We start from the raw sequence: 12375 nt of genomic DNA, 5'->3' as shown, positions 1-12375 counted from the left end.
CTACCAGCTGTCAATGTTTTTCAGTTGTAATCAGTATCCCTCAATCTCTGCCTCTTGAAGGAGCTGTTAACTTCTTCTGAGACAGAAGAGCTCAGGACTTTTACCAGTCCTCATGACTATGTAGTAACAAGAGTAAGTTGCAATGGCATCCTTCCTTGTAAAATCCTGCCTCTTCCAATTTACTAGTGAAAACCCTTTTCCACCTCCAAGCTGAGGAGAAAAGCTTTACAACCAACCAATACATCTCAAGGCCATCCCTGTCAGATCTTTTTTGCTTCAGCAATGTCACAAACTGGTGACCACTGGCTACAATTATCACTAAGGGCTAAGCTCCTTCCCTGTGCCTCAAAGGGTGCAGCATTTCTCTTTCAAGATCTTCAAAGGAGAGTGATGCCACACTCAACCAGGAGTTGCAGGCAGGAGGACATATTCTACAATAAGAGCCAGCAATGAATTCTGCTGGAAGCAGGAAACTCAGCAGCAGTATGAACTGCATGAGAAAGAGCTCACGTACAGAGTATTCTACTGAATTAAAAAAACAGAGCATTGATTTTGTTATCCATTTTTGTATTTAACTCAATATTAATCTCTGTATATGAATGTCTTCCCCACCACTGCTGTTTCATGCCTCAGCAGAATTTCTAGTCAGCAGCAGAAACAGAGATGTAAGTCCTAAGAGCAAATCGATCAGTCTGCTAGAAAGACAAACTGTATGTGGGAAGAGGGCTCTGAGCAGGTTGTCAGTCAAAGACTCTGTTCTCATTTATCAGTGAGTACCTCCCTTAGTCTGCACACGAGGCGAACAGAGAAGAAAGCCAGCAACACTTACGCAAGGCATGCCACTCATCCTGGCGGATTGTCTTGGTGATGTTGTAGGTGAGGTTCTTGGGAATGGTAGCTGAGGAGTAGTGGTACTTGATGTACGTGCACCGCTCAATTGATCCTGGGAAGGGCAAAATGCAGAAAAGAGAGTGCTGTTAAATGAATGTAGCATATCCTTCCAGCTGTAAACCAGATTGGCTTGACAACCAAAAGCAAAGGCTAGGAACAAAGCAACCCCTCCTATCAGTCCGCTGTGATAACCAAGGCTATCTTCGGCCCATGACAGGCAGAAGCTACCTGTAGAGTAAGCTCACATCTAAACTTATGACACAGCAAAGGCGCTGCAGTAGTTGCCAGTGTCTGCTTTCACCATCAGATACATATACATAGCAAATCACCCCTTGTTTCATTTATTTTTTCTGAATCATGAGCTAGCACCAGGCATACTGGCATTTATCGAGGAGAAACTTAATTCATATCTTGACTTATCCTGCAGTAACATGTCTCCATTCCTATATTTCAGGAGATACACAAAGCAAACATCTTTGATCTTTCCTTCAGTAATAAAAACCAGCAGAGGAAAAATAATACATAGAGATAATGAACAATTTTCCTGACCCCCTTTGACCCCACAGCCAAGAAGCAAGACAAGTAGAAGCACACATGAAAGGCTTTGGTATGTCTCTTGAAGGCACCCAGACACTTTCACAGCAGGCTCAGAAACAGAATTTATTGGCACCCCTGAACAGTGAGCCTCAGATGGCAACACAAATGGCTGAAATGGGTGATGTTTTTCCCCTCTGGTCAGGATTTCATCTATGTTCTACAAGAAAAAGCACCACATGCTATTTCTGTTTGTCTTCTGGTCATATTATTACAGTCTCCTTTTATAGCCACTTTCCTTCCTCGACAACAATCACAACTCCAGGCCCTGATCTCCTGGCATCTTTCTCTGTGCAGTTAGTGTCCTTAGAGGAATGGGTCTGGCAGAGCCAGATGCTTTCCATGAATTATAGCCTAGCCAAATTTCACATCTGATCAGAATCTTGTGATGGTGTCACCATTCTTGCAGTAATGAAAAACAGTAAGTAAGGTTTCCTACCTCCGTTTTGCCATCATCCTCAGCTAATGCCGGCTTTCTTAGACCTCACTAATTAAGTAGTCAGATGCAAACCTCATAGTGATTTTTCTATTCATACTATGGTATTTTGGATCAAGCCTTTAATAACAAAATAGGCATTCTTAATGTGGTTGGCCACACTGTTCACTACCAGCTACCACTGGTCATAGAAGCAGCTATACTGGAAATGCTTTTATGTATTAAAAATACATGAAGACAGGCACTCAGTAGCAGAAATTAAATGAAGCAATGAATTATATAAATAATAAAGAGCTCTATACACCAAGAGACAGGTAGAAGACACTGTCAGCCTGAACTGAAAAGGCAGAGCCTTTCAAGGCAGGCTGCCTTATATCGACAGCTCCAAAGGGTTAAATATGCTTTTATGCCACTAGAAATACAGGTTTCTACCTCAGGTTGTGAAATATTACTTGGTATGAACTTAGATAATATACTATGAATTCACAGTGTGAATAAGAACAAAACAAAACTATTAGTTATATTGCAGTCTACTAGCATATTCCAAAGTTAGTGCAATACAAACATATAAGGTCCCCATTGTTTGCTCCTCTTGAGCATTCTCCACATTCTGCCTTTGACAGCAATTAGATTAGACAAAGACAAATATTATAGGGGAAAAAGGCAAAATATTTACATATGTATCCGCCTGCCCTGACAGCGTGATGGGCTTCTGTGTGAGTCTGCACCATCTGGGCACCAAACGTATGCCCAGAATTAAAGTTTCAAACCAAGAATAGTATGTTTAAAGACAGCTACTATGGAAAGAGCTTTAAAAAAGCCTCAAATCACATCCCTGCTTTCTCATAGGTTTTTCTATCCCCCTTTTTCAGCTGCTTTCATGGATCAGAAGCATTGGCAAGATGATGTCAAATGCCTAGTTGTACAAGTTATCTTTAAGTTATCCAACACCTGCCCAGAGAAAAGATTTTTATAGACCAGCAGAGAAGGACATAGAGCCAAGATTCTAAATAAAAGCATACAAAAGGAAGGAAGAAAAAAACAATACTGTTTCGTTTGCTGTAACTTCCTGAAGTGATTAGCAGAAAGCATTTCCTCTTACACCAAAGATGTTAATTTCTAGTAATATCCATCAAAATTTTATTCTTGCTGCAAACAGTGTTACTTGTAACACAGTGAGCTGCTCACTGTCTTGTAACATCAAAGCCTAAAGCAGAAAGAGATTATGGTCTGAATTCAGGTCATCACTTAACCATATACATAGTTTTGGGCTTATACGTACATCTCCATTGCTAATGAGACTTAAGTACATGTTTAAAGACTGTCTAGACCTAAGAGCACAGTTGCAGTGGCAATGGTTCAATGGTAGCCAAAGTACAAACAGATTTGAATGGTAAATTCCATGATGATCTCCTTTCCAGCCATGCAATGTATTCCAACTCTGTTCACGCCTCTAAATAACATGCTATTAGCCTATAAACATCATGACTGCAACCAAAAGTTTGTAGGAACAGAACATATAGTGCTTTTCAGTGCACATTGCAAGACAAGTTCTTCCTCTTTCTCTGCTTGTCTCCGAAATACCAGGGCTAGCCACTGCATGCACTCAAGGCTGAGCAAAGTACAAAAATCTCACTAGTACCTGGGAATTGTCCCCACCATTTGTCTCACATGAGGAAACAGAATCCCACGTCAGACAGATGAAGTGCTGCTGTGCTGGATTTTCATCCTTCTCTGAAGCGTTAGGCTTATGATCACTTGCAGAATGGGTAAGCCTAATTCATTTTTTGTTACAGGGCTTAAAATACTTCAGTCTAATCCAAGTTACTGGGCTCAATAAAGGGATAAAAGGGTAAAATGTAATGGTCTGTGATATACTAGAGGTCAGCCCATGTGAGCTAATAGGCCCTCCTGCCTTTAGGCTATTAAACTCGCCTGCAAATGTTGAGTTTAATACACTCAGAATGAGGTTCAGAGTGTTTCAGAGATGTCCTTTATTAGCTTCCAGCACTTCAGTTACTTCAGACTCTAGAAAGCAGCAACCACTGGAGACAGCATGCAGCCATCTTCATCCCCATGGCCATGGCAGACAGGAGAGGCAGGCAGGATCTTACTGGGAATCCCATGGCTTTTCATGGCCCAAACTGACAAGCTTTGTGGTTGCTTGGCATTTAAACATGGACCATTTGCTGAGTTAATGCAACTCATACCTAGCTAGAGGTAAGAATTAGCTTCTGAAACTTAGAAAACAGCTTTCATTTGCCTTGGCATGTTAATAAAAATTAGGTAAATTAGTTTATAGCAGTGACAACTTCATATTTCATTATGTTTCCCTACTTGTCCCACAAATAAGATAACTCATTTCAGGACCCCCAAACATCCAATTCCTAGAGGTCTCGGTGAGAGCAGAGGTAGTGACTGAAGCAAGGATGAGAACTACTGCTCTCCTGGAAAGTCTTCTACAGAAAAACCCTAATAAATCCTTACCTTCAGATGCTCATACCAGTCTTTGGGGTGGGAGGGGGAGCAAGAGTAAGAAAAAAAAAAAATAAAAATAACACTTTCTCTTCCATACTTCCCCTCAGTAGGGTGACCGCAATTTGTGGAGCTTCTCCAGGCTTCAGTCCTAATTTAGAAAAACCAAATGCAACTGCAGATGGGCTCTGCACTTTGCTCAAATCACTGGGAACGGTATTTATAGAACAAACCAGTGAGCGAGTTTTTTCACCTATGCAGTTGCCATAGCTGGCCACAAGAAACATGAAACAACTACAAAGCTGCTCCACTGATGTATGCAGTATAATCCATGTTCCTCTGATCAAAGGAAAATGTTTGCTGAAAATCCTAAATAAAAGTGGCTGACATCTTTCAACTAGAGGGTTAGGAAAGAGATCAGCAGGAAGATGAAACTGGAAAGATGCAAAGCAAAACTACCGTACCATCCTCACATAAGCACAAGTGCTTCAAAGCAATTTGGTAGCTGCAACTCTGTGGTTGGCAATTCCCTATTCAAGTCAAGTTGAGATGCCAAGTAAAATTGAGATAAGAAAACTAGAGATAGCTTCATCCAGAGCAGCTGAGTATTCATGGCATCGCACATGCTGCTCTTCTTACTGATCCACTTACCTACTCAATTCCCCTCCCATACCCATTGAACAATACTTTGTATTATCACCTTATTATATAATTCATCATCTTCACTTCATTTGAAGGAAAATCCTTCAACTATGCTATAGCAGGAATATCAGCTGAAAATGCTGTGTGACTTGATTCTACTCTATTTTCAAAACTATCCCAATATCCTGATGTTAACTCAGCTGCTAGTTAAACTCGGCTCCCCCTACATTAATAGAGCTGTAAACACTACCCCAGTAGAGGCCCCGAACAATTTGGTAATACAGGAGGTGAGTGAACCATTCTCCCACTCCAGGTTGATCAGGGCTAAAATCAATTAAAAGGAAGGTCATACTGCTGGTATACAAACTGTACTTGTCTGGTGGATAAACAGCATTTTTTCAGAGCTTTTGGACCAGTGTCTTTCTTCATTGCTAAGCTCCTTCCCATTTCCTCCCCCCACCCCTCATCTCTCCTCTTTAAACATAAAAATATTTCAGCTATTTCTTAGAGCACTTTGAAAGGGTCTTTACCCATGATTAATTTAAGAAACAGAATGAAAATTCAAAATACCACCAGGGTATCAGCCACATCAGTCCTAAAATTTGGATCTCAGAAATGCCCAGAGGCATTTGCCCTGTGAGGTCAGCTCAACTTTTGCAAAGCTGGTTGTCAAGTTTCAGGAATTTATACTGTGACTGTGATCATATAGCTTAGTCTTCTGCATATTGCAGACCAACTCATCTGACAGCTGGCAAGAGAAAGTACTCCTTCAGATCATCTCTTATAAAACTAGTAATCTGTGAGAGCAGTTAGGCAAGTGTCAATAATGTTACTTTGGCTCCAGCCCAAGATAGCACACAGAAGAGTTGCTTACACAAGTTATCTGACTATATTCCCCTCTTGCCAATGAGAGCTACAAGATTTCACATTTTTCACCACAACTTTCAGGGCTTCAGGTTGTGGAATCATCTGCAAGGTTCAGGTACAGATCAGCCCAGTGCCTGTGAACAGGTTACTTTTGGTAGCTGGAATTCTCACAGCCACACAAGAATTTCTCCCACTCAAATTCTTTGCAGAAATTCTTGGGTAAGAGCAATTGGGAATCTCAGACAGATGCAGGGAGCCAGGACCTCACTCACTCTGGATGAACTATGACAAGGCCATTCCAGACTACACAACAAACCAGCACTGACATTGCAGTCATCTTCCCTTCTGTAACACAGATTTGAAACCAGGTGGTATCCATTCTTCTCTTGTAGTTTGTATGTTGATTTACAAGAAGGCTCCATCTATACAGCTAATATTTGTTTTATTATGTTTCCTGCCAAGGCTTTTGACATGATGAGTTTCCCTGAAAAGACTGAGCCTTCGTTACCTCCAGGCAGCTTCTCCTTCTGTGTTGTAGATACCTCTGGATGAACTGTTCTTTGGAAGCAATTTATTCCACAGAATTCACCCTTTGTACTAGCTTTAATTTTTAAAAATCTGTTTGAGAATTACTACACAAACATTTCCTACTAAAAGCAACCTTAGCCTCTGGCTTTGCAAACTGCACTCACTACATATATTTGCTATTCATTATGAGAAACTGCCTTCTGTATGAGGCATTGCCTTAACCCCATGGCTTGGTTGCTTTTTCCTCATTGGGTGAGTATATCCATCCCAAGCTGACAAAAGATGTAGATAGGTCGTTTAGCCTCTAATTGTTTCACATTATCTTGAGAAAATTTGTAGAGCAGAGAGAGTTTATAGTTTTTTCTTAGCATAACATTTCAGTTAAGGTTTTCAGTGACTATAACCATACTTAGGGCTAGGATCACGTTACACAAGACAATTGCATGTAGCATATATATATATATATGCATATGTATACATATGTTAATGTTCAGTGTTAAAAGTCTTGTCTCCCCTGGAAAATTTCTTCATTTAATTGTGCTAGCATTTTACACATCCTCCAAACCAGCCCTGGCTATTGAGACAAGTCCAACTTAAGAATTACTGTCCTCAGCTGTATGTGGTGCTCTTAGTCTCCTAAATCATTTAATATTAATCATCAGGACTCATCTGGAGGTACCTTAACACAACCAAGGCTGTTGTTGCAGTTTCAGCACACATTAACTGGTCAAAGTAAACCCTAGACAAAGATAGATGGAGAAATTAGGCATTACCTTAACCAGCTGTTATGCAAACTGCAGTCAGATATGCTGACTAGTTAATGAACTCCTGATGAGTAACTACCTTCTTAATGAAGTAATGCAACACACTTAACAGGATTATTTCATTGCCGCTGCAGTAATACTAACCATGAAAGTACTGGTTACAGATTTGCACCCATCTATTAAATGTATTAATGCCAAAAATGTAGGAACGTTACTCTTCTGCGTTAATTGTAGAATCATTTCTGTTAGAAGGGTCCTCTAGATGTCAACCAGCCCAATCTCCTGCTCAAAGAGGGAACAACTTCAAAGTTAAAATCAAATACAAAGATAGATCACATTGCTCAGGGCATTATCTAGTCAAGTTTTAAACACCTCCAAGAATGGAGGTGCACAACATCTTTGAGCACCTGTTCCAACATCTGACCACCTTCATTATGAATTTTTTCCACTAATACCTAATCAGAATTTCCCTTGGTGCCACATTTATACCTTGAATACTAGAACACCTAAGGGTAAAGGTCTAAAAATCTAGGAAGAATATGCAAATATCATCATCTTAATCAACATGTCTGATGAATATTCATTAACTTGTGCATAAATAGATGGCAATGTTCTAATTAGTGGAGCTCAAGATAGATTTTTCAGCTGCAGCATGGGCCAAATTTTTAGAACTTTAGATTGTATTTCTTCCTGGCTGGCTCTGGCATCATCCTGATCAGAAGTTCAGCTTAGTCTGCCAGTAGGTCTTGTTGCTGCTTGTCCTACGAAAAAATGGAACAACTCCTGGTACTGGTTGTTTCTTCTTGTGGGCTCATGCCTCCTTTCAGTTGATGGGTTGGAGGTTGTGTCTTCTGGGTTAAGACTAAGTTGCTAGCCCCTAGCTGCCACCTCTGGAAGCAGGTAGAGATGCACTATCAGCTTCTACTCAACCTTTTACATGTACTCATATATTCTTCAGAGACAAGGGATGTGATACAGTCCTCTTCAATATTCACAGACACACCCAAGGGTCACATAGTGAGAGAAACAACAAATGTGTCTATGGTAACACTTAGCATATATCAGGAGTGCACTTTAAAAAATGACCTAATGTACGTGCAGGGCCTTGCACTTGGCCTTAGTGAACTTCATGCAGTTTGCACAAGGCTACTTCAAGCCTGTCAAGGTCTCTCTGGATGACATCCTTTCACTCCAGCAGGTCAACCTCACCACACAGCTTGGTGTCATTGGCAAACTTGCTGAGCGTGAACTCAATACCACTGTCCATGTCATTGACAAAGATGTTAAACAGCACCAGTTCCACTACCAACCCCTGAAGAACATCACTAATCACTGGGCTCCACCTGGACATCAAGCCATCAACAACAACTTTGAGCGTGACCATCCAGCCAATTCCTTATCCACCAAGTGGTCTGTCAAGTCCACGTCTCTCTAATTTAGAGACAAAGTTGTTGTGCAGGACAGTGTCAAATGCTTTGCACAAATCCAGGTAGATGACATTGGTTGCTCTTCGTTCATCCACCAGCATTGTAACTGTTATAGAAGGCTACCAAATTTGTCAGCCATGTTGGCTGTCACCAATTACGTCCTTATTTTCTGTGTGCCTTAGCACAGTTTACAGGAGGATCTGCTCCATAATCTTGACTTCCATAGAGGTGAAGCTTGTAGGCTTGGCAGGCAGGTCCCTGGATCTTTCTTTTTTCCCTTTTTAAAAATAGGGGTTATGTTTCCTCTTTTCCAGTTAGCCAGAATTTCACTGGACTCCCACGACTTTCCAAATACGATGGATAGAGGTTTAGCAATTTCATCTGCCACCTCCGTTGCACCGCACTACTTACAGGTCTAATCTATGCAGTTAGAATTACCCTAGTAAGGATTACCATAGGCAGTTCAGCTGTGGGTGTCCATAGCTCTATGAATGCTGCCTTATCCACCTGCATGGTTCATCTCCAAGGCTGAGGAAGCATACAGAGCAGACACCATGGCATGACCAGTACCACAGCAATAAGCATAGATCTGCAATCACATTCTGTAAAGCTGCAATTCCTTCTCTCCTAAAGTAGTGGGAGAAGTGCTATGGTCATCACACCAGCCTTTCTAACAAACACAGGCAGGCAATGAAAAGAGAACTTAGTGAAACATATGCAGAATATAACATCCTGTTTTACCTGAAGGAAAAGCTTGCCTGTGTTCACCAAGCTAGCAGCCACAAAAAGACTGAGATGTTAATAAAATAATACTTCATCCCTGAAATGGCACATACCCAGCAAATACATTGACAGAGTGTACAGCTTAAAGATTTTCATTAGGAAAGTGGGCAAGAGTTTTTTTCTTTTACAGTTAATCTCAAATAATTTCCAAATAAAGATTCTCTCAGGACCTCTATCTTAGTAAAACTTGTTAGACAATGCTCAGCTGGTTAAGAAATCTTGTAAAAGACCACTGAAATTATAAGGGGGTGGGGGAGGGAAGGGTAGTTGAAAGGATCCAACATACTGTACTATACTGTACTATCCATACAGAAACAGGGTAATAATGGGGATGACAGTATGCCATTCCCATTCTTCCCTGGTCGTCTGGGATGAAAACCTGCCAGCTCACTTTCATTATTGATCCATTAGATATCTAGAGGTATGGAAAAAAAAGATCAGATACAAAGTGTACAGGAAACATAAGCAATCCACGAATCTCTAGACATACCCCAGCTTTGACATGCGCAGGCTGTGAGGTGACCAGATACCACACAGATTCTTCCAACTATTTCAGCCTAACACACCTACATTTCCATTTCAACTACTATTTTTACACTGAAATACCTAAACTTCCTTTTTGGCCACTGTGTGAATCAAAGTAGAGATATGTATGCATGACCTAAGCAGACAGCAACGTTTTCCAAGTAGAGGAAAAAGAAAGTGCCTAGACAGCTTTTGCTAGGCCTGTTCCCCACATGCTCTATGGATATCCCAGCAAATAACGAATTGCTTAAAGCAACCAGCTGGAAGATGATAAATATTCCACCCATGAGAAGAAAAGAATCTAAGTATGAGACCAAAAGCTGAATTTGCATTGGAAAGTGATGAGCTCACACTTTCTCTCCAAGGACCAAGGAAAGGGGGCTGGCAAGGAAGCTGGAGCAAGGGGATGGTTATGAAACACTTTTACTTCAGCTATGAATAATAGTCTCAAAGCCACAGGGCACTTGAGAGGAGGAAGGCATCCCCTTGCTTCTATTAATCTTTTTGTCCACCTATTTGCATTGGGCTGGCCACAGGGGAGAGGGAAGTCAAGCACAAATGAAAAGTTAAAGAGGTTAAAAGGGCTGAAAAATATTTGTACCTACTTGTTTGGAGGCAGAAATTAAATCAATAAAAAGTCACTGAGACAGCAATTACAAGTAAAAACTCACTGATGACCCAATAGCTCATGGAACAAAACATTATCTCAGCATTGCTGTCCAGCCAAAGAAAAAACATAGCAAAGGCTATGCCACAGATAGGGTTCTTTTATATGAGCGTATGTCTTCTGATTCTCATAGTAAGATACTCTCATGAAACCTGGTATTGATTCAACCAGCATGGAAGACTATTTGAAAGAGATATCTGGCAAGCAGGGTCCCAGATTGCCAAGAAGAAAATAAGGACGGGTCCACTGATACCACTAATTCTGCTGAGGACATGCAGTGAAGTTTAAGGATGCTTATCTCTATATCTTAGAAAGCCATTTTATATGCTGCTTTACAGTGTAAATCTGCCTTTCTATACACATTTACTCCTCCTCTCAAAGTGAGAGGAACATACGCCCTTCTCTGTGCCTCCATGTTGCTAATTTACAGCTACCTCCACAAATTGCTGAGCTGGAGAAAGCACTTAGCTTTCTTGTAGCACTTCAGCTTCATGTTTAAACAGCAGAAATCACATGACAAATAATCATTCAGATGCTTTTCACCCCACATTAGAAAATTTGAGGCAAGACCTAACACAGACTAATCTCCCAACAGGTCCCATTTACAGACTCAGGCTCATTCAGCACCTACAACAGTCTCTTAAGAACGTCACTTAAATGAAGAGAAGTTATGTGGGCTATACAACACATCTACATGACATAGTTTTCATGTAGGTTTTTTTCCTCCAGCTGAGCTTGGAATGGGGTGCAAGTTTCACAATTTTCATTCGAACATAAATTGTGGTGAAGAAAAAGGAGATCTGAGAAGGATGAAGTTCTTGGCAGGAGTCATGGGAATCAAACCAAAGAGACCAATTTTTAGAAGAGTAACCGCATTTTCGCCCCATCTTAAAGACTTACCCATAGGCAAAATGCATTTTGTTTATATACTAACCTTAAGATGTTGTTTGCTAACTCATATGCTTACATGTAAAACATGAATTGGCTTACCTTAAATGTTAAGAAGTACAACACCATTAGCATGGATCCCATTCTTCACATTTTAAACACAAGGTAAGTGTAAGAAACCACAAGATGTGAAAGTATTGCAGTTCCAAAAGAAAAAATACCAGCAGGCAACTAGCCTGGCAAAGAAATAAGTGAGAAAGGAATCCAGTATCAGCTTTTCAGCAAGACTGGATTTCAACCCCCCCCTGCCATGAAAAGACAACAGCATGGATAAGACCATAATATGTTCATCCTTCTAGATTCATAAACTGTTCTCTCAATCTACTGTACACTGAGTTTGTAACCTCCTTTCCTGATAAAAGAGGTTATATCCATCCATCAAGGACTCTATTGAGACTTTAAAACTATGCAAGCAGATGACTTTGGACATATTCTGTCTTTGGTAGAAAGATTCCTTTCTTAGTAAGTATATCCTTATCTCCAAGTTCCCTAAGATTCACTAGCATTTTTTTAGGCTGTTCCCATTCTAATTATTACAAACAACTCACAGGGTAGCATGGTTGAAGAAAGGCATTTTCAAGCACTTCCCACACAAAAGGTACCATGCAGTTAGTAAATGTGTGTAGAGTGTAAAGCTAACAGACCAAATCATCCCTAAGTGAGCCAATTTTCCCCTGCAAGTTCATAATGTCTCTTGCCCCATAAACTCTACCAACTGAATATCAATTCAGATCACACAGCCTAATAGACAAAAGCTACTAAACAACTACCTTGAAATAAACCTTGAGAATGTTTACTAGCAAATTACTAAATTATAAAGTGTGTATA

At 40.5% G+C, this 12375-nt stretch overlaps 1 protein-coding gene across 1 annotated transcript in view; it reads right to left on the bottom strand.

The window, feature by feature from the left end:
• Positions 1–829: 829 nt before the first annotated feature.
• LOC104396093 (transmembrane protein 178B-like) overlaps positions 830–12375 on the bottom strand; it is a gene marked incomplete at its 3' end in the record, with an annotated part of 66361 nt that continues 54815 nt past the window's right edge. The window contains exon 2 of the mRNA XM_010005876.1: positions 830–943. Coding sequence (XP_010004178.1) covers positions 830–943 — 114 coding nt within the window. The remainder of the gene's footprint in view (positions 944–12375) is intronic.

The sequence above is a fragment of the Chaetura pelagica genome, unplaced genomic scaffold (genome assembly GCF_000747805.2).
Source record: "Chaetura pelagica isolate M959 unplaced genomic scaffold, ChaPel_1.0 scaffold79, whole genome shotgun sequence".
NCBI lineage: Eukaryota > Metazoa > Chordata > Aves > Apodiformes > Apodidae > Chaetura > Chaetura pelagica.
The sequence above is the reverse complement of the archived record's forward strand: the minus strand, read 5'-3'. Positions and strand labels throughout refer to the sequence as shown.